The sequence below is a fragment of the Nelusetta ayraudi genome, unplaced genomic scaffold (genome assembly GCF_046127955.1).
Source record: "Nelusetta ayraudi isolate G7.1 ecotype Tasmania unplaced genomic scaffold, CSIRO-AGI_Nayr_v1 ptg000084l, whole genome shotgun sequence".
Taxonomy (NCBI): domain Eukaryota; kingdom Metazoa; phylum Chordata; class Actinopteri; order Tetraodontiformes; family Monacanthidae; genus Nelusetta; species Nelusetta ayraudi.
The window spans coordinates 4,751,725-4,774,280 of NW_027466134.1; the positions used below are offsets into that span (position 1 = coordinate 4,751,725).

A 22,556-nucleotide genomic window follows, 5' to 3' on the forward strand; every position below is an offset into this window, starting at 1 on the left:
ACACATGAGCCAACACATAGTTTTTCAAACAATGTGTGAATTGGCTTGGAGAGAGTCATGGTTGCCAGTGTTTTCTCAATGTCCTCAAGCTCAAAAAGCACAATCCTCATGACCAGTGTGTGGAACAACCCCCAAAACATATGAAAACCAAAGAAGAACATAAATTATCTGTTTTCTTTCTGTTTGCTTGCATTGATAAAAAAAAAAAAAAAACTGAAAAAAGGGTTTAAAAGGAACCAAAGTGGCCGGTTAGCTCAGATGGTTAGAGCGTGGTGCTAATAACGCCAAGGTCATGGGTTCAAGCCCCATACTGGCCAGAGGCTCTGCTTCAGACCCGCCTCCTCTATTTCTTACCTTTTAAAATGATCAGATTTAAGAAGTTGGTGAATAAGAAGGTTCCAGTTCTTCCACAGTTTTCGCCACTCAACAAACTACAAATGTACTGATTTTACATTGACAGCTTTTCAAATACATCTTCGTAGTTTATTTTTGAAGAGACAAAAATATCAAATATTACAACTGTGATGAAATAATTACATAGTAATAAAACAGTCAACTCTCTTGCATTGGCCGGGAATTGAACCCGGGTCTCCTGCGTGGGAGGCAGGAATTCTACCACTGAACCACCAATGCTTACAAACAGCCCAGGTTGATCACCTGGCATGAGTCTGGGACCACAGCTATGCCATTGAGAATCTCAGGCACTCTCTTCTGACTTAGTTGTGCCATAATGTAGTTTGAGCTGGTCAGTTTGTGGTCTTTCGCCAGCCGCGTGGCCTAATGGACAAGGCGTCTGACTTCGGATCAGAAGATTGAGGGTTCGAGTCCCTTCGTGGTTGTTTCTTTCAGCTTGTGTTTTCGATAAAGAGAGAAATGTATTTGACTTCTACTGCATCCTGTAAACTTATGACAACACCTGGGATTTAAATGAGAGTGGAAATAGGAGGGCATCAACTGTTGCTTCTTGTCTTTATCCCACTCACAACAAGAGATTTATTTTATTCCTCATGTAGCTCTACAAAAGTGTGTCTCTACACTGCAACATCCAATAAAACACATAAGTCATGACATAGTTCCTCAAACAATGTGTGAATGGGCTCGGAGAGTCATGGCTGCCAGTGTTTTCTCATTGTCCTCCAGCTCAAAAAGCGCAATCCTCATGACCAGTGTGTGGAACAAACTCCAAAACATATGAAAACAGAGAAGTACATCAAATATTTCTCTTTCTTTTTGCTTTCACGGATAAGAAATGAGAGAAAAGGGGGTTCAAAGTCACCAATGTGGCCGGTTAGCTCAGATGGTTAGAGCGTGGTGCTAATAATGCCAAGGTCATGGGTTCAAGCCCCATACTGGCCAGAAACCTTGTTTCAAACACACCTCATCTATTTCTTACCTTTTAAAATGATCAGATTTGAGAAGTCAGTGAATAAGAAAGTTCCAGGTTTTCTCCAGTTTTTTTATAGGGCCCACATTGCAGGACTGTCTTTTTTTTTCCAAATTTCTCATTGAATCAAAACAATTTTTTGGTGTATCTGTTTACAATATGACAGATCATGTCAGACACTTGTCCTGGCACAGGCCTGTTCCTTACTAGCTCAAGAAGGTGCTGCTGGGAGTTGAACCCAGGATCTCCTGTTTACGAGACAGGCGCTTTGACCACTAAGCCACAGCACCTGTGCTTCACATGTCCTCAAATGATAGGTTTCCCTGGACTCATGCTTTTGATTTGGTCAACACAAAAAGATGTGAAGGCGCTGAATGTTTTTCTACATGTTCCAAAAGGCACTGCTGGGATTTGAACCCAGGATCTCCTGTTTACTAGACAGGCGCTTTGACCAACTAAGCCACAGCACCTTGCATTTCAGCACTTTGAACACAAGTCTTCTTTTTAACTTCATCTTTACGTGCCATTGAGTATTTGATGTTGATGGAAAGTAAGACGAAAAGCATTGTTCCCTGACCGGGAATCGAACCCGGGCCGCGGCGGTGAGAGCGCCGAATCCTGACCACTAGACCACCAGGGATGTTCTATTATTGCTTTTTGCAATTGGACCTTTGACAAATGACCACATTAAATCCCACTGACGAAAGATGGCAAGACACCGGTTTGTCTCTCTCGATATATGGCCCACATGCGAGACTGTGCTTTTCTCCAAATTTCTCAAAGAATCAAAAGTTGTACTGGTGTAAAGTTGCATAGTCAGACACAGTTCAGGTCAGCAAGCATTCTGTTTATAATATAGCAGCATGTATATTGACAGTTGTGCTGGCACAGCTCAGTTGCTTACTAACTCAAGAAGGTGCTGCTGGGATTTGAACCCAGGATCTCCTGTTTACTAGACAGGCGCTTTGACCAACTAAGCCACAGCACCTGAACTTCGAAACATCTGAACACTTCTGCATTTTATCTCCATCTTTACGTGCCATCGTGTATTTGATGTTGATAGAAAGACAAAAGAGATTGTTCCCTGACCGGGAATCGAACCCGGGCCGCGGCGGTGAAAGCGCCGAATCCTGACCACTAGACCACCAGGGATGTGCTGCTACTGCTTTTTTCAATTGGACCTCTCACATTTGACCGTTGGCCAACGTAAAACATGACTATATTAAATCCCACTGACTACGGATGGAAAGATTCCAGTTTGTCTCTCTCGATATAGGGCCCACATGCGGGAATGTGTTTTTCTCTAAATATCTAATTGAATTAAAAGGTCTATTGGTGTAATGTCGCACTGTCAGACGCAGTTGAGATAAATAAGCAAGGATTCTGTTTACAATATGGAAGAGCAGCATAGACATTTGTGATGGCACTGTCCAGTTGCGTACTAGCTTAAGAAGGTGCTGCTGGGAGTTGAACCCAGGATCTCCTGTTTACAAGACAGGCGCTTTGACCACTAAGCCACAGCACCTGTGCTTCATGCAGTTTCAAATAATTCTCGACCAATTTGAATTATTGAGCACACCAAAAACTTCTTGGTGATGAAGGATATAGAGGGATGGAGTCCTCAAAGGTTCAGGGGGAGGGTGTTTTGCTTCTTGGCCACTTGTCACCAACAGCACCTTCAATGAAGTTCCCCAGAATTATTCTTTTTATTTGGTCAAACAAAAGAGATGTGAAAGCCCTGACGATTTTCTAAAACCGTTAGATTTTTCTACATGTTCCATAAGGCGCTGCTGGGATTTGAACTAAGGATGTCCAGCTTCAAAAAACGCAATCCTCATGACCATTGTGTGGAACAAACCCCAAAACATGAAATCCAAAGAAGTACATAAATTGTCTGTTTCTGTTTGCTTGCACTGATCAAAAATGAGAAAAATGGGTTCAAAAGAAAACAACGTGGCCGCTTAGCTCAGCTCTTTAGAGCGTGGTGCTAATAACACCAAGGTCATGGGTTCAAGCCCCATACTGGCCAGATGTCCTTTTTCAAACACACCTTCTCTGTTTCTTTACTTTCAAAAGGCTCAGATTTGAGACCTCAGAGAAAAAGAAAGTCACAGTTTTCGTCACTCGAAAAACAACAACCTTCCGTTGACAGCTTTGTAATCAAATCATTGTATTATATTCTGGAAGACACTAGCCCAGCTTTCATCATATCACAACTGAGTGGAAATAATTATGCAGTAATTACCAGCTGTCCAGACACAATCATCAGGAATGAAACTGATGCCTCTTTTCTTGCATTGGCCAGGAATCGAACCCGGGATAAGATTGAGGGTTCGAGTCCCTTCGTGGTTGTTTCTTTGAGCTGATATTTTGGATACAGACAGAAATGTATTTGACTTCTACTGCATCCTGTAAACTTATGACAAAACCTGGGATTTAAATGAGCGCTACAAAAGTGTGTCTCTACACTGCAACATCCAATAAAACACATGAGCCAACACATAGTTTTTCAAACAATGTGTGAATTGGCTTGGAGAGAGTCATGGTTGCCAGTGTTTTCTCAATGTCCTCAAGCTCAAAAAGCACAATCCTCATGACCAGTGTGTGGAACAACCCCCAAAACATATGAAAACCAAAGAAGAACATAAATTATCTGTTTTCTTTCTGTTTGCTTGCATTGATAAAAAAAAAAAAAAAACTGAAAAAAGGGTTTAAAAGGAACCAAAGTGGCCGGTTAGCTCAGATGGTTAGAGCGTGGTGCTAATAACGCCAAGGTCATGGGTTCAAGCCCCATACTGGCCAGAGGCTCTGCTTCAGACCCGCCTCCTCTATTTCTTACCTTTTAAAATGATCAGATTTAAGAAGTTGGTGAATAAGAAGGTTCCAGTTCTTCCACAGTTTTCGCCACTCAACAAACTACAAATGTACTGATTTTACATTGACAGCTTTTCAAATACATCTTCGTAGTTTATTTTTGAAGAGACAAAAATATCAAATATTACAACTGTGATGAAATAATTACATAGTAATAAAACAGTCAACTCTCTTGCATTGGCCGGGAATTGAACCCGGGTCTCCTGCGTGGGAGGCAGGAATTCTACCACTGAACCACCAATGCTTACAAACAGCCCAGGTTGATCACCTGGCATGAGTCTGGGACCACAGCTATGCCATTGAGAATCTCAGGCACTCTCTTCTGACTTAGTTGTGCCATAATGTAGTTTGAGCTGGTCAGTTTGTGGTCTTTCGCCAGCCGCGTGGCCTAATGGACAAGGCGTCTGACTTCGGATCAGAAGATTGAGGGTTCGAGTCCCTTCGTGGTTGTTTCTTTCAGCTTGTGTTTTCGATAAAGAGAGAAATGTATTTGACTTCTACTGCATCCTGTAAACTTATGACAACACCTGGGATTTAAATGAGAGTGGAAATAGGAGGGCATCAACTGTTGCTTCTTGTCTTTATCCCACTCACAACAAGAGATTTATTTTATTCCTCATGTAGCTCTACAAAAGTGTGTCTCTACACTGCAACATCCAATAAAACACATAAGTCATGACATAGTTCCTCAAACAATGTGTGAATGGGCTCGGAGAGTCATGGCTGCCAGTGTTTTCTCATTGTCCTCCAGCTCAAAAAGCGCAATCCTCATGACCAGTGTGTGGAACAAACTCCAAAACATATGAAAACAGAGAAGTACATCAAATATTTCTCTTTCTTTTTGCTTTCACGGATAAGAAATGAGAGAAAAGGGGGTTCAAAGTCACCAAAGTGGCCGGTTAGCTCAGATGGTTAGAGCGTGGTGCTAATAATGCCAAGGTCATGGGTTCAAGCCCCATACTGGCCAGAAACCTTGTTTCAAACACACCTCATCTATTTCTTACCTTTTAAAATGATCAGATTTGAGAAGTCAGTGAATAAGAAAGTTCCAGGTTTTCTCCAGTTTTTTTATAGGGCCCACATTGCAGGACTGTCTTTTTTTTTCCAAATTTCTCATTGAATCAAAACAATTTTTTGGTGTATCTGTTTACAATATGACAGATCATGTCAGACACTTGTCCTGGCACAGGCCTGTTCCTTACTAGCTCAAGAAGGTGCTGCTGGGAGTTGAACCCAGGATCTCCTGTTTACGAGACAGGCGCTTTGACCACTAAGCCACAGCACCTGTGCTTCACATGTCCTCAAATGATAGGTTTCCCTGGACTCATGCTTTTGATTTGGTCAACACAAAAAGATGTGAAGGCGCTGAATGTTTTTCTACATGTTCCAAAAGGCACTGCTGGGATTTGAACCCAGGATCTCCTGTTTACTAGACAGGCGCTTTGACCAACTAAGCCACAGCACCTTGCATTTCAGCACTTTGAACACAAGTCTTCTTTTTAACTTCATCTTTACGTGCCATTGAGTATTTGATGTTGATGGAAAGTAAGACGAAAAGTATTGTTCCCTGACCGGGAATCGAACCCGGGCCGCGGCGGTGAGAGCGCCGAATCCTGACCACTAGACCACCAGGGATGTTCTATTATTGCTTTTTGCAATTGGACCTTTGACAAATGACCACATTAAATCCCACTGACGAAAGATGGCAAGACACCGGTTTGTCTCTCTCGATATATGGCCCACATGCGAGACTGTGCTTTTCTCCAAATTTCTCAAAGAATCAAAAGTTGTACTGGTGTAAAGTTGCATAGTCAGACACAGTTCAGGTCAGCAAGCATTCTGTTTATAATATAGCAGCATGTATATTGACAGTTGTGCTGGCACAGCTCAGTTGCTTACTAACTCAAGAAGGTGCTGCTGGGATTTGAACCCAGGATCTCCTGTTTACTAGACAGGCGCTTTGACCAACTAAGCCACAGCACCTGAACTTCGAAACATCTGAACACTTCTGCATTTTATCTCCATCTTTACGTGCCGTTTGATGTTGATAGAAAGACAAAAGAGATTGTTCCCTGACCGGGAATCGAACCCGGGCCGCGGCGGTGAAAGCGCCGAATCCTGACCACTAGACCACCAGGGATGTGCTGCTACTGCTTTTTTCAATTGGACCTCTGACATTTGACCGTTGGCCAACGTAAAACATGACTATATTAAATCCCACTGACTACGGATGGAAAGATTCCAGTTTGTCTCTCTCGATATAGGGCCCACATGCGGGAATGTGTTTTTCTCTAAATATCTAATTGAATTAAAAGGTCTATTGGTGTAATGTCGCACTGTCAGACGCAGTTGAGATAAATAAGCGAGGATTCTTTTTACAATATGGAAGAGCAGCATAGACATTTGTGATGGCACTGTCCAGTTGCGTACTAGCTCAAGAAGGTGCTGCTGGGAGTTGAACCCAGGATCTCCTGTTTACAAGACAGGCGCTTTGACCACTAAGCCACAGCACCTGTGCTTCACACAGTTTCAAATAATTCTCGACCAATTTGAATTATTGAGCACACCAAAAACTTCTTGGTGATGAAGGATATAGAGGGATGGAGTCCTCAAAGGTTCATGGGGAGGGTGTTTTGCTTGTTGGCCACTTGTCACCAACAGCACCTTCAATGAAGTTCCCCAGAATTATTCTTTTTATTTGGTCAAACAAAAGAGATGTGAAAGCCCTGACGATTTTCTAAAACCGTTAGATTTTTCTACATGTTCCATAAGGCGCTGCTGGGATTTGAACTAAGGATGTCCAGCTTCAAAAAACGCAATCCTCATGACCATTGTGTGGAACAAACCCCAAAACATGAAATCCAAAGAAGTACATAAATTGTCTGTTTCTGTTTGCTTGCACTGATCAAAAATGAGAAAAATGGGTTTAAAAGAAAACAACGTGGCCGCTTAGCTCAGCTCTTTAGAGCGTGGTGCTAATAACGCCAAGGTCATGGGTTCAAGCCCCATACTGGCCAGATGTCCTTTTTCAAACACACCTTCTCTGTTTCTTTACTTTCAAAAGGCTCAGATTTGAGACCTCAGAGAAAAAGAAAGTCACAGTTTTCGTCACTGGAAAAACAACAACCTTCCGTTGACAGCTTTGTAATCACATCGTTGTATTATATTCTGGAAGACACTAGCCCAGCTTTCATCATATCACAACTGAGTGGAAATTATTATGCAGTAATTACCAGCTGTCCAGACACAATCATCAGGAATGAAACTGATGCCTCTTTTCTTGCATTGGCCAGGAATCGAACCCGGGGCTCCTGTGTGGGAGACAGGAATTCTGCCACTGAACCACCAATGCTTGCGGGGAGGCCAGGTTTAACACATGGCATGGGTCTGGAACCACAGCCATGCCATTGAGAATCTCTGGCACTCCCAGTTGACCCAATTGTGTCATAATGTAGTTTGAGCTGCTCAGTTTGTGGGCTTTCGACAGCCACGTGGCCTAATGGACAAGGCGTCTGACTTCGGATCAGAAGATTGAGGGTTCGAGTCCCTTCGTGGTTGTTTCTTTGAGCTGATATTTTGGATATGGTGGATATGGTTTATTTTTGAAGAGACAAGCGCTGCGTTTATCAAATATTACAACTGTGATGAAATAATTACATAGTAATAAAACAGTCAACTCTCTTGCATTGGCCGGGAATTGAACCCGGGTCTCCTGCGTGGGAGGCAGGAATTCTACCACTGAACCACCAATGCTTACAAACAGCCCAGGTTGATCACCTGGCATGAGTCTGGGACCACAGCTATGCCATTGAGAATCTCAGGCACTCTCTTCTGACTTAGTTGTGCCATAATGTAGTTTGAGCTGGTCAGTTTGTGGTCTTTCGCCAGCCGCGTGGCCTAATGGACAAGGCGTCTGACTTCGGATCAGAAGATTGAGGGTTCGAGTCCCTTCGTGGTTGTTTCTTTCAGCTTGTGTTTTCGATAAAGAGAGAAATGTATTTGACTTCTACTGCATCCTGTAAACTTATGACAACACCTGGGATTTAAATGAGAGTGGAAATAGGACGGCATCAACTGTTGCTTCTTGTCTTTATCCCACTCACAACAAGAGATTTATTTTATTCCTCATGTAGCTCTACAAAAGTGTGTCTCTACACTGCAACATCCAATAAAACACATAAGTCATGACATAGTTCCTCAAACAATGTGTGAATGGGCTCGGAGAGTCATGGCTGCCAGTGTTTTCTCATTGTCCTCCAGCTCAAAAAGCGCAATCCTCATGACCAGTGTTTGGAACAAACTCCAAAACATATGAAAACAGAGAAGTACATCAAATATTTCTCTTTCTTTTTGCTTTCACGGATAAGAAATGAGAGAAAAGGGGGTTCAAGGTCACCAATGTGGCCGGTTAGCTCAGATGGTTAGAGCGTGGTGCTAATAACGCCAAGGTCATGGGTTCAAGCCCCATACTGGCCAGAAACCTTGTTTCAAACACACCTCATCTATTTCTTACCTTTTAAAATGATCAGATTTGAGAAGTCAGTGAATAAGAAAGTTCCAGGTTTTCTCCAGTTTTTTTATAGGGCCCACATTGCAGGACTGTCTTTTTTTTTTCCAAATTTCTCATTGAATCAAAACAATTTTTTGGTGTATCTGTTTACAATATGACAGATCATGTCAGACACTTGTCCTGGCACAGGCCTGTTCCTTACTAGCTCAAGAAGGTGCTGCTGGGAGTTGAACCCAGGATCTCCTGTTTACGAGACAGGCGCTTTGACCACTAAGCCACAGCACCTGTGCTTCACATGTCCTCAAATGATAGGTTTCCCTGGACTCATGCTTTTGATTTGGTCAACACAAAAAGATGTGAAGGCGCTGAATGTTTTTCTACATGTTCCAAAAGGCACTGCTGGGATTTGAACCCAGGATCTCCTGTTTACTAGACAGGCGCTTTGACAAACTAAGCCACAGCACCTTGCATTTCAGCGCTTTGAACACAAGTCTTCTTTTTAACTTCATCTTTACGTGCCGTTGTGTATTTGATGTTGATGGAAAGTAAGACGAAAAGTATTGTTCCCTGACCGGGAATCGAACCCGGGCCGCGGCGGTGAGAGCGCCGAATCCTGACCACTAGACCACCAGGGATGTTCTGTTATTGCTTTTTGCAATTGGACCTTTGACAAATGACCACATTAAATCCCACTGACGACAGATGGCAAGACACCGGTTTGTCTCTCTCGATATATGGCCCACATGCGAGACTGTGCTTTTCTCCAAATTTCTCAAAGAATCAAAAGTTTTACTAGTGTAAAGTTGCATAGTCAGACACAGTTCAGGTCAGCAAGCATTCTGTTTATAATATAGCAGCATGTATATTGACAGTTGTGCTGGCACAGCCCAGTTGCTTACTAGCTCAAGAAGGTGCTGCTGGGAGTTGAACCCAGAATCTCCTGTTTACAAGACAGGCGCTTTGACCACTAAGCCACAGCACCTGTGCTTCAAAGCTTTTCAAATGACAGCTTTCCCTGTACTCATGCTTTTGATTTGGCCAAAATAGAAGGATGTGAATGCGCTGAAGTTTTTTCTACATGTTCCAAAAAGGCACTGCTGGGATTTGAACCCAGGATCTCCTGTTTACTAGACAGGCGCTTTGACCAACTAAGCCACAGCACCTGAACTTCAAAAGGTCTGAGCGTGGTGCTAATAACGCCAAGGTCATGGGTTCAAGCCCCATACTGGCCAGAGGCCTGGTTTCAAACTCACCTTCTCTGTTTCTTTACTTTCAAAAGGGTCAGATTTGAGACCTCAGAAAAAAAGAAAGTCACAGTTTTCCTCACTTGAAAAACAGCCACTTTCCGTTGACAGTTTTTTGATCACATCGTTGTATTACATTCTGGAAGAGACTAGCCCGTCTTTCATCGTATCACAACTGTAACAAAATAGTTACATAGTAATTACCAGCTCTCCAGACACAATAATCAGGAATGAAACAGACAGCTCCTTTGCATTGGCCGGGAATCGAACACAGGACTCCTGCGTGGGAGGCAGGAATTCAACCACTGAACCACGAACGCTTACAGAGAGCCCAGGTTTAACACCTGGCATGGGTCGGGAACCACAGCCATGCTATTGAGAATCTCTGGCACTCCCATTTGACCCAATTGTGTCATAATGTAGTTTGAGCTAGTCAGCTTTTCAGCCACGTGGCCTAATGGACAAGGCGTCTGACTTCGGATCAGAAGATTGAGGGTTCGAGTCCCTTCGTGGTTGTTTCTTTGAGCTGATATTTTGGATAAAGACAGAAATGTATTTGACTTCTACTGCATTCTGTAAACTTATGACAACACCTGGGATTTAAATGAGAGTGGAAATAGGAGGGCATCTACTGTTGCTTGTTGTCTTTACCCCACTCACAACAAGATATTTGTTTTATTCCTCATATAGCTCAACCAAAGTGTGTCTCTGCACTGCAACATCCAATAAAACACATCAGCCAAGACAAAGTTTTTCAAACAATGTGTGAATGGGCTCGGAGAGTCATGGCTGCCAGTGTTTTCCCATTGTCCTCCAGCTCAAAAAGCGCAATCTTCATGACCAGTGTGTGGAACCGACCCCAAAACATATTAAAACAAAAGAAGTACATAAAGTATTTGTTTGTTTGCTTGCACTGATCAAAAATGAGAAGAAAGGGTTTCAAAGTCACCAATGTGGCCGGTTAGCTCAGATGGTTAGAGCGTGGTGCTAATAACGCCAAGGTCATGGGTTCAAGCCCCATACTGGCCAGAGACCCTGTTTCAAACACACCTTTGTTTCTTTCTTACAGAAATTTAGATCATTAAAATAGAAGTCTCGCAATGTGCAAAATTTGCAAAACTGTAGGTCTTCAAAATAAAACAGAAGAATCACAACATCACATAACTTGCCAGGGTGAATAAATCTTTATAAATATTCTAAGAGGGTTTTTTTTAATGCTTTTTGATTAAGATGAACCTTGATTGAGTCGATGTACTGCTTGACCTCACTGTTAAAAACAATAAAATAAGTTTTTCTTTGTGTGAACTTTGGAATTTTGCCAAAAGAATGATGAGATTAATAATGAATGTTTCATAAAGCTTTGTCTAGTTTCTGTTAAAGTCCAAAAAGCACATCCTCCAACACACTTCAATTATTTTTCCTTTTTTTTTTTTTAATGTTTCTAAAATACCGATTCAAAATATCGCCCATCACGCTTGGTCGGGAGGAAATCATGTTTTTTGTTTGTTTTTTTGTTTTTTGTTTTTACTGTTCTAGATCTTGTGTTGCTTCTTTTTTTAAAAATATATCTTTATTAAATTCAATTCGATTAAATTAGAATTTACACATAACAGGAGACAAAATATACTTCGCACAAGGACAAAGAAACAAAAGCATTAATCGCAATAGGGGAAATGATGCGCAACAGAAATAGCAACGTCATCGTGACGGAATCATCAGGCGACGGAACACATGTCTTGGTGGGGGGGAGGGAAAGAAAAAAAAGCTTCAGGGGAAACATGGCGTCCTACCTGAAGCTTGTGGATGCTGGGAGACTACTACACCGAAACTCGGCATCTATTGTCAAACACAACTGGACCGCGGTGTCCGCGGCCGGCGCCATGTGTCTTCACCGGACTGACGCACCCTCCGCGAGGAAAATACAGCCCGCTGAATGCCCGGCAACGGCTGGAACTTGTCACAGGAGGACACACAGACACCGCCTGATGGACGGTCACGGTGGTGACATGGTGACAAGGACTCTGCGACTCCGCGCACAGCACTGCAACGCGCCGTTATGGAGCTCCCGGCTCCCAAGGTTAACCCAGAGCAGGATGTTCGGAAGCCAGGCCAGCGGCGCGGGCTTCTCCGGGGAGGACGGCGGAGAAAGTGCGGAGTCCGGGGGAGAAGAATCTGGAGGAGAAGTCGGGGGAGGAGGAGGCGCGTACAACGGACCTCCAATGACCGCGCTGACACCGGTGATGGTCCCCGATGTTTTTCCCAATGTGCCTCTGATCGCTGTGAGCAGGAACCCGGTGTTTCCTCGTTTCATCAAGATCCTGGAGGTGAGAATGACTGCCTTACCCATGACTGACTGACTTCTAGAAGGACCTAGTCCATAACTTTGAAATGTGACATGATGTCATAATATCGACCCCAATTCTTCTTCCTCTTTTTCTTTCTTCTTCTTCTTCTTCTTCTTCTTCTTCTTCGTCTTCGTCTTCGTCTTCTTCTTCTCCTCCTTCTACTTCTTCTCTTCCTCCCTCTCCCCCTCCTGTCTTCTTCTTCTTCTCGTCCTCCTGCTCCTTCTTCTCCTCCTTCTACTTCTTCTCTTCCTCCCTCTCCTCCTCTGTCGTCTTTTTCTTCGCCTTCTCCTCCTACTTCTACTTCTTCTCTTCCTCCTACTTTTTCAAGGCAGCATCTGGATGTTATAGTGCATTGGCAGTGGTGAATGGGTGTATTTTGCATTTTTATTCTTATTTATTATTGCAGTGGAAAATCAATCTGAAACTGACGTTTAGTTATTTTTGTTGTCCTTGTTTAGCATCATATGGTAATCTGGTGTAATATGGCATTTAGCAAGATTTCTTACGGCGACAGGCCTAACACGGACCCTGAAAAGGGGCTTGCATTTTTTTTTTTTATAGCATCGGCAAAAAGCTTTATAGTATCTGTGTACTTCTGAAAGGTATGCCTTTCATTTCATTGTGTGTGCGGAATCGTTTCTGGTTTTTCCATCAGGTGAAAAGTCCGGTTTTGATGGAGCTGATCAGGAGGAAGGTCCGTCTAGCTCAGCCGTATGCTGGAGTCTTCATGAAGAAAGATGATAAGTAAGTCAGAAATCACCCCCAATTTTACTTTGGTCTTATTTTATCATTAATGCCAGCAGTATAGAGAGATTATCACTAATCTAGTTAAATATTCCGTGTTGATTTGAAGTACACAAGCCAACCAATCATGGTCACAGCAGTATTATTATTGAAATGTGCATGGTCATTCATGAATAAATATTATTTCTCTTTTTTTTCCCCCAGTAATGATTCAGATGTGGTGGAGTCTTTAGATACCATCTACCACACGGGGACCTTTGTTCAGATCCATGAGATGCAGGACCTGGGAGACAAGCTGAGGATGATTGTCATGGGACACCGAAGGTCAGAGAATTTTTAGTGAGTCAAAAGTGTTCTGGAAGAGGATGCTGATGTTCTTTGTCAAAGCTTATTGTGCAAATTGTGCACTTTTAAATTATATTAAATATTAAAACCGTGCACACCACATATATTTTGACCGTCTATTTCAGATCAGATTAGTAGATTTATATCGTTATGCATTAATTGGTGACGGCAAAGAGAAACAAGTTCTCCCTCTCGACATTTTAATAGTGCTTAAAATTCTCAGGTTAATACTGTTGACAAAACACTGTCCTAGCAGGGAAAATACAGATGGTGAAATAACCCCGGAAATCACAAAATACAAAAAGTCCACACAAAGCACCAAACTGCTGCAGCTTCATTTCACCGATGTTAGCACACCAGTGTGTGTTGAATCGCTATCAGAGGCAACAACAAACCCAAAACACAAGCAGAACAAGGAGTCAGCGGTGGTGGCAGGGAAAGGGGATAATAATCAAATAATCCTGTTTTCGTTGGTAGAATGTGAAGTTATTCTTTGAACCATACCTTTCAAGCTGTCACACTCTTCTTCCTTTAACAAACAAACAAACAAACAAACAAAAAAACCGTGAGTGATGTGGATACCATTTTGACTTTTAGGATCCGGATCACAAAGCAGCTGGAGGTGGAGCCTGAGGAACCAGAACCAGAACCTGTGGCGGGTTCTGAGGCAGAGTCTGAACCCAAGTCCCCAGGGAGACGCAAATCCAAGCGAGGCCGCAAGGAGCAGCCGGGATCCACGTCAGAGCAGATGGAGGACAAGGTTACGACACTTTTAACTTAACTTTAACTTAACTTTTTAACTTTTTTTTTAATTCATGAGACTAAAAAAAAAAAAAATCAAATGTCTCAAAATATTTGAAAATATCAAAAAAAAAATATTGTGTGTAAAAATTGCATTTATTCACTGAACCACATTCTAATGCACCAGACAGCCATTGACAACATCTTACAGACGAAGTTGCTGTCTGTTGTTTTGCTCAGATTTCAGGAGCAGATCTGCAACCAGAGCTGAAGCCTCTGCCAGACCCCAACATCCTGATGGTTGAAGTGGAAAATGTCCCACATGACCCGTTTACTGTCAATGAGGAGGTCAAGGTAAACCTAGATGGTCTTCACGATCTACACACGCACACACACACATAATCACCTCATGGTCAAGATTAAATCAATGAATGTATGGTCTATGTGTTTGCAACACAATGCACCAAGCCTATGTTGTGATGTGTGCAGGCGTTGACGGCCGAGATCGTGAAGACCATCAGGGACATCATCTCCCTCAACCCCCTCTACAGGTCAGTGCTCATCTACAACCAGGACTGTCCTTCTCCGTGACGTCCTTGCTCTCCCGTTTCTCCGCTCTGAGTGTTGTTTTTCCACAAAGAACCTTTCATCACAGCTTCAAGTTTAAAGTTGAGTGTTTCTAAAAGCAGGTTAGGTAAAGTCTAGTTAGTTAACTCTGATTAATTAGTGTGTGTGTGTGTGTGTGTGTGTGTGTGTGTGTGTGTGTGTGTGTGTGTGTGTGTGTGTGTGTGTGTGTGTGTGTGTGTGTGTGTGTGTGTGTGTGTGTCAGAGAGTCAGTCCTGCAGATGATGCAGGCTGGCCAGAGAGTGGTGGACAATCCCATCTACCTGAGCGACATGGGAGCTGCTCTGACTGGAGCCGATTCAAACGAGCTGCAGGACGTCCTGGAAGAAGCTGACGTGAGCAGGCTACACACACACACACTGCCAGTTTGGGACTCACTGAGATTTGAGATGATGTATGAATGCGGCCAAAATCAGTCATTTTAATGTAATGTTTGTGTTTTCAGCCTGCGGGTTGTTATTTATCAACAGTCTTTTTTTCCTCGCCACCTTAGATTCCAAAGCGCCTCTACAAGGCGCTGTCCCTGTTGAAGAAGGAGTATGAACTGAGCAAACTGCAGCAGCGCCTGGGCCGAGAGGTCAGGAGGGACTCGGGGGAGGCATAATGGGCTTTATTCCGCCGCGCTGGCGTCTTCACTTCTGGTCACTAAATGCAGTGCACATTTTCACAGGTGGAAGAGAAGATCAAACAGACTCACAGGAAGTACCTGTTGCAGGAACAGCTCAAGATCATCAAGAAGGTTTGACGTGCTATACTCTCTTCTCTGCATTCCACACACCAGCAACTTTCACAAGCTGCATGTGTAGAATTAGGACGGTGGAATGAAAGAATTAATCTGTCCGCAGTCTGGTTTACAGAAGCTTATCAGACCCGTTTAATGTTAGACCATATTTTCAGGGACTCCCTGACTCACTTTTGGGTTGTGGCCCAGCAGTCGCAAAACAATACTGCTCCAATGTATTCAGTAACAATGGGAAAAAGCAGAAATTGATCCTCGTTTGCAAATTTCCTGAATGCGCGGGCAGCATACGGAACCTTTTGGTTTGAGTCTCAGTGCTGTCAGTGAGTCTTGTATGTGTTGCGTCTCCAGGAGCTGGGTTTGGAAAAGGAGGACAAAGAGGCCATCGAGGAGAAGTTCCGAGAAAGACTGAGTGAGAGGAACGTCCCTGAACACATCATGGAGGTAATCAACGAGGAGCTCAACAAGCTGGGCCTGCTGGACAACCACTCCTCAGAGTTCAAGTGGGTATTGTACTGTATAGTGTATATCTGAATGCAGTATACAGTATACTATAAGTATATCTTAATTAAAATAAATAAGGGAATAAAAGATGAAAATGAAATATTTATAGGGTCTAAAAGGAGAAAATGAAATATTTACGTCTTCTGGACTGCAGCAGACTGAAGTCTTTGCTGAGCTGAACAAACACAACAGGACTGACGACTGAAACCTGGTTCTTGTCTTTCTTTCTTTATTTCTTTCTTTCTTTCTTTCTGTCTTTCCTCTTCATTGTAAAAGTGTGACCAGGAACTACCTGGACTGGCTGACCAGCATGCCTTGGGGCACCTACAGTGAAGAGAACTTATCACTAGAGAGAGCCAAAGAGGTCCTTGAAGAAGACCATTATGGGATGGACGATGTCAAGAAACGCATACTGGTCAGTTCGTCTGAAATGTCTCCACCAATAACTGACGGCAATCATTTCACTTTCTAATCATTGGCTTGTTTTTCCTGAGGAGCAGATTGAGAACAGATGTTGCGAATGAACATATTTTCCAAACCCTGTGCAGGAATTCATCGCCGTGAGCCAGCTGCGGGGCTCCACCCAGGGGAAGATCATGTGCTTCTACGGCCCACCGGGTGTAGGCAAGACCTCCATCGCCCGCTCCATCGCCAGAGCTCTCAACAGGCAGTACTTCCGCTTCAGCGTCGGAGGCATGACGGACGTGGCTGAGATCAAGGGACACAGGTCGGGGAGTTTGCACTGACGCTCTGTTCATGTAGCAACATATTGAGTCTGACAGGTGTGACAGTTAGAGGAATCTCCACAAGGCTAAAATAAGAGGTTGATTTAAAAAAAATAAAATAAACCTGGCCATTCAGACATTGTGATGACCTCTTAAACAACATTGTGAATTGGACCAGAACCACAAGTTCAATTTAAAGTGTTAACTTTTTTTTAAAAAATGCAGATATTGTAAACAAAACAGCCTTCAAGTTTTTACATTTTCATTTTTTTTGCAGTTTTGTAAGACAGGAAAACTATCAGACTGAGAAACAGAATTCATTCATTCATTGTGTGTGTGTGTGTGTGTGTGTGTGTGTGTGTGTGTGTGTGTGTGTGTGTGTGTGTGTGTGTGTGTGTGTGTGTGTGTGTGTGTGTGTGTGTGTGTGTGTGTGTGTGTGTGTGTGTGTTGTCTGCGGCACCAGGAGGACGTACGTGGGCGCCATGCCGGGGAAAATCATTCAGTGCCTGAAGAAAACCAAGACGGAGAATCCTCTGGTGCTGATCGATGAGGTCGGGGTCCACTGCTCCCACATCAGCCAACTTCACTTTACTCATTTGTTTTCAATTTGAAAGATGTCCATAGTGTTTGCAATATTTCCTGCCAAACTGTTATGTGTCACCAGCTGTGTTTCCATGAGCCCTGGAACTGCACAGAACCTAAATATGGCAATAAAGAACTGCCGATGGAAACCTCTCAAACATGGCTGAAAGGTTTTAACGCTCTCATGAGGTGGTGTTATTTCACACCCATCCATATTTTCCATTATTGTAACACCCAGGTGGATAAAATTGGCCGCGGCTATCAGGGCGATCCGTCCTCAGCCTTGCTGGAGCTTCTGGATGCCGAACAGAACGCCAACTTCCTGGACCACTACCTGGACGTCCCCGTTGATCTGTCAAAGGTTGGCGTCTTGTCTTTGCGAGTTCGTGTATGAACCATTTGAACAGTCTTTAAAAAAAAAATTCTCTCTGATCCGATGCAAGATTCTGTTCATCTGCACGGCCAACGTGATCGACACCATCCCAGAGCCTCTGCGCGACAGGATGGAAATGATCAGCGTGTCGGGATACGTGGCCCAGGAGAAACTGGCCATCGCCGAGGTAACATTGATTGATTGAGTGATTGGTTGGTTCATTCATTCATTTTTTATTTCGAATAGCTTCTGTGCACATCAAAAAAACAATTTATACAAAATATCAAAAACAACAACAACAAAAATAAAAATAGTGTCAAACACGCAAGAAATAATAATCATAATGAATAATTGTGACACATATAGCATATCCGAAAAGGAGTGAGACGAAGCAGAACTTATTAAATCTCACCCCCTTTCCCTCAGGTGAGAAAAGTGAATCACTGCAAAGTTGTGCAACAATAAGGACAAAGTTAATTAATCATTCGTACTGAGAAAAAAAGAGAAAGAAACACAACCAATCTGATTGAATTAATAGCATTGACTATTGTGTAATGATGAAAATAATAATTAACAACAACACAACAATGATAGTCATAATGATAACAAATACTCCACAGCAAGTTAGACAGCCTGGATTCTAAGCAAATTTATCTCGATACTCCGAAAAAAATCAACATTGGACAACACAAGCTTCTTAAAAACAAGTGTGTTGTTTCTGTTATACTTGAAAAGGTGCATTTTGTGAAAATTGCCAGGATTTTATTGGCACTTCCTGCTGAATGTTTTGTTTGGGCCAGAAGAAGTGAAACGCAGGTCTGAGCCAGACCTGCGTTCCATTTTATTTCAGTAGGTGGCGCTGTGGAGCACACTAGATGTCACCATTCTCTCTCAGATGTTCCCAAGTTTGCATTCTGTCCCTTAAACGTTTTTAAGGTATGTTTTGTAAAATTGTAAAAAAAAAAAAAAAAAAAAAAGAAATGAAATGTTCATTCTCATGACTCCAGTCAATGTGTGTGTCTGTCTCTCCAGCGCTATCTGGTCCCTCAGCTTCGCTCTGTCTGCGGCCTGACGGAAGAAAGTGCCCAAATCTCCGCCGACGCCCTGAACCTGCTCATCCGTCAATACTGCCGGGAGTCTGGGGTCAGGAACCTGCAGAAGCAAGTTGAGAAGGTAGCGAACACACACAGAGCGGGGAGGCAACTCATACAATCAGTCCTGCTCCGGCCTTCAGGGTCATAGGAGGAGGAATCAAGTTTGCCGTTGTTGCAAAAACGTGGCAGCTGGTGCAAGTTTGAAGAAAAGTATCTTGCAAAAACAGTAGGAGTAAAGTCACATCACCATCACCATCACCCTCCCTCAGCCATCACCCTCCAGAACTCTTCCAGAACCTCACCTAGAACTCTTCCCAAGGTGTGACAGACAGACAGCATTCTGGACTTTATTCCCTCGACTCAATGGCAAATAATGCACTCATGGTTTATAACACCTTGCTTATCACTGCCTCTAAAGCAAATATAGAGGGAAAATCTATCTATCTATCTATCTATCTATCTATCTATCTATCTATCCATCCATCCATCTATGTGATATTTGTCTTGAAGGTTTTCCGTAAGGTGGCGTTCACCATCGTCAGCGGTCAACAAGCCGCCGTCACCGTGGCGGCCGACAACTTGCAGGACTTTGTTGGGAAGCCCATCTTCACGGTGGATCGAATGTACGACGTCACTCCACCAGGAGTGGTGATGGGCCTGGCGTGGACGGCTTTAGGTGAGACGCCAGCACGGCAGCATCGCCAGAAGGCTTTCTAAGGTCCTTCAGTGAAACTCCAACCCCGATGTCTTCCTTGTCTTTAGGAGGATCAACACTATTTATTGAGACGTCGGTGCGCCGTCCTTCGGATCAAAAGTCTGAAGGGTCGCTGGAGGTTACAGGTCAGAAAAACCACAGAGTGATTCCCCTGCTGCAAATTGGGCCCCGGGCCGTAGTTTGCCCACGCCTGTCCTCCAGGGTAGAGGTGACTCGAATTTGACGTGGTGCTGCTCCACAGGTCAACTGGGCGACGTCATGAAGGAAAGTGCAAAAATAGCCTCGACCTACGCCAGAGCCTTTCTGATGAACAGAGAGCCAGAAAACAACTTCCTGGTCAACTCCCACCTTCACCTGCACGTCCCTGAGGTACCTGTGTGTGTGTGTGTGTGTGTGTGTGTGTGTGTGTGTGTGTGTGTGTGTGTGTGTGTGTGTGTGTGTGTGTGTGTGTGTGTGTGTGTGTGTGTGTGTGTGTGTGTTTTAAGTTGAATTGCAGAAATACAGCAACCTTTTCAGGATATTCTAATGTTCTGGCTAGTACCTGTAACTGTAGACACAGTGACACTGGTAGATTTCAGGCTTTCTTGTGAGCCTTAAACCCGTTTTGACCTCTGCAGGGTGCGACTCCCAAAGACGGGCCGAGTGCCGGCTGCACCATCGTGACGGCGCTGCTGTCGCTGGCCACCAACACGCCTGTGCGTCAGAATGTGGCCATGACTGGGGAGGTTTCACTCACTGGCAAAATCCTGCCGGTCGGTGGGATCAAGGAGAAGACGATAGCTGTGAGTCGGACCTCCGTGGCTGCTTGTAGAATTGTATTTGTTTGTTTTTTTCACTTTTCCAACCTCATATTTTCCAATATTGTTTGGTGTGCATGCAAATGCAAGTGGGTTTGTCTACTAATTAAAAAAAAACAGGTCTGGTTTCTGGTTAACAAGAACAAGAGAAACCCTTCATAGGTGAACAAATCTAATGCTGGCGTGGGCAAACTACGGCCCGGGGGCCGAATTGAAAAGCTTAGCAGGCCACATATGGCCCCCGGACCGTAGCTTGCCCATGCCTGTTTACCCAAGTAAAACATACATCCAAATTCTTCTGACAAAGCTGTCAGCTGTATAATATTTTGCAGATGAGTCTAAAAAAAGAATCTTTGGATAATTTGTGTGTCATTACAATAATAATGGATAATAAACGGTCTTTGAAGGACTTGAACATGACAATAAAATGGACAATCTGGATGTCCTACTTTAATCAAAAAAAAAAAAAAGCCCAACACAATGTATTCTTCAAAACTCATGTTTGGAAAACTGTCATGTATTAGATGCCTGTTGCTATTTCCTCCACAGTTTTTTCTCACTCTCAGTGCCTCTTGTCCTCCACAGGCCCGGCGTGCTGGCGTGACCTGCATCATCCTGCCGGCCGAAAACAAAAAGGACTTTTCTGACCTTCCAGAATACATCTCCGAGGGTCTGGAGGTCCACTTTGTGGACCACTACAACCAGATCTACCCCATTGCCTTTCCACAAGCCCAGTAGTGACCATGTGGCAGCGTTGACATGCATCCGAAGCGGAAGAGGAGTCAGAATCTACACTCGTACCATCAAACACACGCTGACATGAAGTGACAGAAGAAAAAGAAATAATTTATGACTTTGTGATGGACTTTTCTGAACATGCTTTTTGTGTTTAATGGCCCTATATTATATTATTAGTCGAGCCTTCTGGGTCGGAGACGCGCTGCGACTTGATGTGATGAGGATGAATACTGACCTGTTATTACTGGTTTGACATCTTCACTGCACTGAAGCTGGTTTTGGAGTTGCTGACAGCTCTGAAGAGACCTTGATATGAGACCAACACATGTAATGACGACAACTAATAAATTTTAATTATAATATAAAACGCACTCTGACAATATCTCGGACTCATTCTGTCGACATTTGAGTGGGTTTTTATTCAGTGTGTCGGGTCGGTTTGCACCCGTGTGCTGTGCCCGTTGGAAGAAACTTCAATGCGTTCACATCTCTTGAGGAGAACCTAGTCAGAAGCACCAGTCAAGGGAAACTCATGTGTGGCCAGGAAGTGAAACATCTTCAGCTCAGTGGTCTAGTGGTAGCAAGTCCGCCCTGATGCTGGTAGGTTGTGGGTTTCATCCCCAGCTGGGTCAGACCAAAGACTAACAATGGTCCCCATTGCCTCCCTGCTTGGCATTCAGTATTCTGGGGTTAGATCACCCAGTGATTCCTGGGTGCAGTACCGCTGCTACCCACCGCTCCCTCAGGGGATGATGGCCAAATGCGGAGAACAAATTTCCCATCCTTTGGGATGTGACAATCACTGGGACTTTAACTTTATTTTGGGGACTCTATTCCCTGCAAAAGATTGATTGAGTGTCTTTTGCAGGTGTTTTAAAGCAAGGTGCTGTGGCTTAGTTGGTCAAAGCGCCTGTCTAGTAAACAGGAGATCCTGGGTTCAAATCCCAGCAGTGCCTTTATGAACATGTAGAAAAGGCTTTAGTGCGTTCACGTCTCTTTAGGTGAAGAGATGTGACTGGCTTGAACCTACGATCCTAATCAAAAGCATCAGTCAAGGGAACAGTTGAGGACTCTATGCCCTGCATTTAGTTTGTCATCCGATCATCAAAAGATTGCATAAGAATCATATGAAAACCTCTGAGGTGCAGGTGCTGTGGCTTAGTGGTCAAAGCGCCTGTCTCGTAAACAGGAGATCCTGGGTTCAACTCCCAGCAGCACCTTCTTGAGCTCGTACGCGACTGTCCAAGTTGTCTGAGGTTCTCAATCTATTGTAAACAGAATACGTACATACGTTCTGCTGTACGTACAATACAATTAAATGTGCAAATCCCCAATGTTTTAATGGTATGCTTCAATACCATCAAAACATGTATTTTGATTTTTTTTTTTTTTTTAAAGGAACAAAGATACTGAGGTGGTGTTGACTTGGAGAACACTTGATGTGGTGCACATTTTTATTGGCGTTCATAAAAAGCTGA

At 43.5% G+C, this 22,556-nt stretch overlaps 1 protein-coding gene and 36 non-coding genes across 37 annotated transcripts; 16 read left to right on the forward strand and 21 right to left on the reverse strand.

Annotated features, from left to right (window-relative positions):
- Window positions 1–243: 243 nt before the first annotated feature.
- trnai-aau (transfer RNA isoleucine (anticodon AAU)) lies at window positions 244–317 on the forward strand. Its single transcript has one exon. It is a non-coding gene; the product is annotated as a tRNA-Ile (tRNA).
- Window positions 318–562: 245 nt separating this feature from the next.
- On the reverse strand, window positions 563–633 carry trnag-ccc (transfer RNA glycine (anticodon CCC)). Its single transcript has one exon. It is a non-coding gene; the product is annotated as a tRNA-Gly (tRNA).
- A 133-nt stretch (window positions 634–766) lies between these two features.
- trnar-ucg (transfer RNA arginine (anticodon UCG)) lies at window positions 767–839 on the forward strand. The gene has a single exon. It is a non-coding gene; the product is annotated as a tRNA-Arg (tRNA).
- Window positions 840–1,282: 443 nt separating this feature from the next.
- Window positions 1,283–1,356, forward strand: trnai-aau (transfer RNA isoleucine (anticodon AAU)). Its single transcript has one exon. It is a non-coding gene; the product is annotated as a tRNA-Ile (tRNA).
- A 245-nt stretch (window positions 1,357–1,601) lies between these two features.
- Window positions 1,602–1,674, reverse strand: trnat-cgu (transfer RNA threonine (anticodon CGU)). Its single transcript has one exon. It is a non-coding gene; the product is annotated as a tRNA-Thr (tRNA).
- Window positions 1,675–1,780: 106 nt separating this feature from the next.
- Window positions 1,781–1,854, reverse strand: trnat-agu (transfer RNA threonine (anticodon AGU)). Its single transcript has one exon. It is a non-coding gene; the product is annotated as a tRNA-Thr (tRNA).
- A 98-nt stretch (window positions 1,855–1,952) lies between these two features.
- trnae-cuc (transfer RNA glutamic acid (anticodon CUC)) lies at window positions 1,953–2,024 on the reverse strand. The gene has a single exon. It is a non-coding gene; the product is annotated as a tRNA-Glu (tRNA).
- Window positions 2,025–2,298: 274 nt separating this feature from the next.
- On the reverse strand, window positions 2,299–2,372 carry trnat-agu (transfer RNA threonine (anticodon AGU)). Its single transcript has one exon. It is a non-coding gene; the product is annotated as a tRNA-Thr (tRNA).
- A 92-nt stretch (window positions 2,373–2,464) lies between these two features.
- Window positions 2,465–2,536, reverse strand: trnae-uuc (transfer RNA glutamic acid (anticodon UUC)). The gene has a single exon. It is a non-coding gene; the product is annotated as a tRNA-Glu (tRNA).
- A 300-nt stretch (window positions 2,537–2,836) lies between these two features.
- On the reverse strand, window positions 2,837–2,909 carry trnat-ugu (transfer RNA threonine (anticodon UGU)). The gene has a single exon. It is a non-coding gene; the product is annotated as a tRNA-Thr (tRNA).
- A 430-nt stretch (window positions 2,910–3,339) lies between these two features.
- trnai-aau (transfer RNA isoleucine (anticodon AAU)) lies at window positions 3,340–3,413 on the forward strand. Its single transcript has one exon. It is a non-coding gene; the product is annotated as a tRNA-Ile (tRNA).
- A 699-nt stretch (window positions 3,414–4,112) lies between these two features.
- trnai-aau (transfer RNA isoleucine (anticodon AAU)) lies at window positions 4,113–4,186 on the forward strand. The gene has a single exon. It is a non-coding gene; the product is annotated as a tRNA-Ile (tRNA).
- Window positions 4,187–4,431: 245 nt separating this feature from the next.
- On the reverse strand, window positions 4,432–4,502 carry trnag-ccc (transfer RNA glycine (anticodon CCC)). The gene has a single exon. It is a non-coding gene; the product is annotated as a tRNA-Gly (tRNA).
- A 133-nt stretch (window positions 4,503–4,635) lies between these two features.
- trnar-ucg (transfer RNA arginine (anticodon UCG)) lies at window positions 4,636–4,708 on the forward strand. Its single transcript has one exon. It is a non-coding gene; the product is annotated as a tRNA-Arg (tRNA).
- A 443-nt stretch (window positions 4,709–5,151) lies between these two features.
- trnai-aau (transfer RNA isoleucine (anticodon AAU)) lies at window positions 5,152–5,225 on the forward strand. Its single transcript has one exon. It is a non-coding gene; the product is annotated as a tRNA-Ile (tRNA).
- Window positions 5,226–5,470: 245 nt separating this feature from the next.
- On the reverse strand, window positions 5,471–5,543 carry trnat-cgu (transfer RNA threonine (anticodon CGU)). The gene has a single exon. It is a non-coding gene; the product is annotated as a tRNA-Thr (tRNA).
- Window positions 5,544–5,649: 106 nt separating this feature from the next.
- trnat-agu (transfer RNA threonine (anticodon AGU)) lies at window positions 5,650–5,723 on the reverse strand. Its single transcript has one exon. It is a non-coding gene; the product is annotated as a tRNA-Thr (tRNA).
- A 98-nt stretch (window positions 5,724–5,821) lies between these two features.
- Window positions 5,822–5,893, reverse strand: trnae-cuc (transfer RNA glutamic acid (anticodon CUC)). The gene has a single exon. It is a non-coding gene; the product is annotated as a tRNA-Glu (tRNA).
- Window positions 5,894–6,167: 274 nt separating this feature from the next.
- Window positions 6,168–6,241, reverse strand: trnat-agu (transfer RNA threonine (anticodon AGU)). The gene has a single exon. It is a non-coding gene; the product is annotated as a tRNA-Thr (tRNA).
- Window positions 6,242–6,326: 85 nt separating this feature from the next.
- On the reverse strand, window positions 6,327–6,398 carry trnae-uuc (transfer RNA glutamic acid (anticodon UUC)). The gene has a single exon. It is a non-coding gene; the product is annotated as a tRNA-Glu (tRNA).
- A 300-nt stretch (window positions 6,399–6,698) lies between these two features.
- trnat-ugu (transfer RNA threonine (anticodon UGU)) lies at window positions 6,699–6,771 on the reverse strand. Its single transcript has one exon. It is a non-coding gene; the product is annotated as a tRNA-Thr (tRNA).
- Window positions 6,772–7,201: 430 nt separating this feature from the next.
- Window positions 7,202–7,275, forward strand: trnai-aau (transfer RNA isoleucine (anticodon AAU)). Its single transcript has one exon. It is a non-coding gene; the product is annotated as a tRNA-Ile (tRNA).
- Window positions 7,276–7,539: 264 nt separating this feature from the next.
- trnag-ccc (transfer RNA glycine (anticodon CCC)) lies at window positions 7,540–7,610 on the reverse strand. Its single transcript has one exon. It is a non-coding gene; the product is annotated as a tRNA-Gly (tRNA).
- Window positions 7,611–7,743: 133 nt separating this feature from the next.
- trnar-ucg (transfer RNA arginine (anticodon UCG)) lies at window positions 7,744–7,816 on the forward strand. Its single transcript has one exon. It is a non-coding gene; the product is annotated as a tRNA-Arg (tRNA).
- Window positions 7,817–7,940: 124 nt separating this feature from the next.
- Window positions 7,941–8,011, reverse strand: trnag-ccc (transfer RNA glycine (anticodon CCC)). Its single transcript has one exon. It is a non-coding gene; the product is annotated as a tRNA-Gly (tRNA).
- Window positions 8,012–8,144: 133 nt separating this feature from the next.
- trnar-ucg (transfer RNA arginine (anticodon UCG)) lies at window positions 8,145–8,217 on the forward strand. Its single transcript has one exon. It is a non-coding gene; the product is annotated as a tRNA-Arg (tRNA).
- Window positions 8,218–8,660: 443 nt separating this feature from the next.
- Window positions 8,661–8,734, forward strand: trnai-aau (transfer RNA isoleucine (anticodon AAU)). The gene has a single exon. It is a non-coding gene; the product is annotated as a tRNA-Ile (tRNA).
- A 246-nt stretch (window positions 8,735–8,980) lies between these two features.
- On the reverse strand, window positions 8,981–9,053 carry trnat-cgu (transfer RNA threonine (anticodon CGU)). The gene has a single exon. It is a non-coding gene; the product is annotated as a tRNA-Thr (tRNA).
- A 106-nt stretch (window positions 9,054–9,159) lies between these two features.
- trnat-agu (transfer RNA threonine (anticodon AGU)) lies at window positions 9,160–9,233 on the reverse strand. The gene has a single exon. It is a non-coding gene; the product is annotated as a tRNA-Thr (tRNA).
- Window positions 9,234–9,331: 98 nt separating this feature from the next.
- trnae-cuc (transfer RNA glutamic acid (anticodon CUC)) lies at window positions 9,332–9,403 on the reverse strand. The gene has a single exon. It is a non-coding gene; the product is annotated as a tRNA-Glu (tRNA).
- A 274-nt stretch (window positions 9,404–9,677) lies between these two features.
- Window positions 9,678–9,750, reverse strand: trnat-ugu (transfer RNA threonine (anticodon UGU)). The gene has a single exon. It is a non-coding gene; the product is annotated as a tRNA-Thr (tRNA).
- Window positions 9,751–9,857: 107 nt separating this feature from the next.
- trnat-agu (transfer RNA threonine (anticodon AGU)) lies at window positions 9,858–9,931 on the reverse strand. Its single transcript has one exon. It is a non-coding gene; the product is annotated as a tRNA-Thr (tRNA).
- Window positions 9,932–10,455: 524 nt separating this feature from the next.
- Window positions 10,456–10,528, forward strand: trnar-ucg (transfer RNA arginine (anticodon UCG)). The gene has a single exon. It is a non-coding gene; the product is annotated as a tRNA-Arg (tRNA).
- A 439-nt stretch (window positions 10,529–10,967) lies between these two features.
- Window positions 10,968–11,041, forward strand: trnai-aau (transfer RNA isoleucine (anticodon AAU)). Its single transcript has one exon. It is a non-coding gene; the product is annotated as a tRNA-Ile (tRNA).
- Window positions 11,042–11,762: 721 nt separating this feature from the next.
- On the forward strand, window positions 11,763–21,445 carry lonp1 (lon peptidase 1, mitochondrial). Its single transcript, XM_076045331.1, has 21 exons — window positions 11,763–12,336; window positions 13,013–13,101; window positions 13,306–13,425; window positions 14,044–14,206; window positions 14,428–14,541; window positions 14,677–14,738; window positions 15,017–15,146; window positions 15,305–15,388; window positions 15,482–15,550; window positions 15,902–16,053; window positions 16,331–16,469; window positions 16,603–16,781; window positions 17,243–17,330; window positions 17,600–17,722; window positions 17,805–17,921; window positions 18,767–18,907; window positions 19,339–19,504; window positions 19,591–19,668; window positions 19,785–19,912; window positions 20,161–20,325; window positions 20,926–21,445. The coding sequence occupies exons 1-21, from the start codon at window positions 11,791–11,793 to the stop codon at window positions 21,076–21,078; spliced, it is 3,006 nt and encodes a 1,001-aa protein (XP_075901446.1). The 5' UTR covers window positions 11,763–11,790; the 3' UTR covers window positions 21,079–21,445.
- A 515-nt stretch (window positions 21,446–21,960) lies between these two features.
- Window positions 21,961–22,034, forward strand: trnat-agu (transfer RNA threonine (anticodon AGU)). Its single transcript has one exon. It is a non-coding gene; the product is annotated as a tRNA-Thr (tRNA).
- A 191-nt stretch (window positions 22,035–22,225) lies between these two features.
- Window positions 22,226–22,298, forward strand: trnat-cgu (transfer RNA threonine (anticodon CGU)). Its single transcript has one exon. It is a non-coding gene; the product is annotated as a tRNA-Thr (tRNA).
- Window positions 22,299–22,556: the final 258 nt, after the last annotated feature.

Coding starts and splice junctions, on each gene's coding strand:
- lonp1 (XM_076045331.1), top strand. CDS start 11,791: ATGGCGTCCTACCTGAAGCTTGTGGATGCTGGGAGACTACTACACCGA. Junction 14,207..14,427: donor CAGAGCAGATGGAGGACAAG/GTTACGACACTT, acceptor TGTTTTGCTCAG/ATTTCAGGAGCAGATCTGCA. Junction 16,782..17,242: donor GCTGAGATCAAGGGACACAG/GTCGGGGAGTTT, acceptor CTGCGGCACCAG/GAGGACGTACGTGGGCGCCA.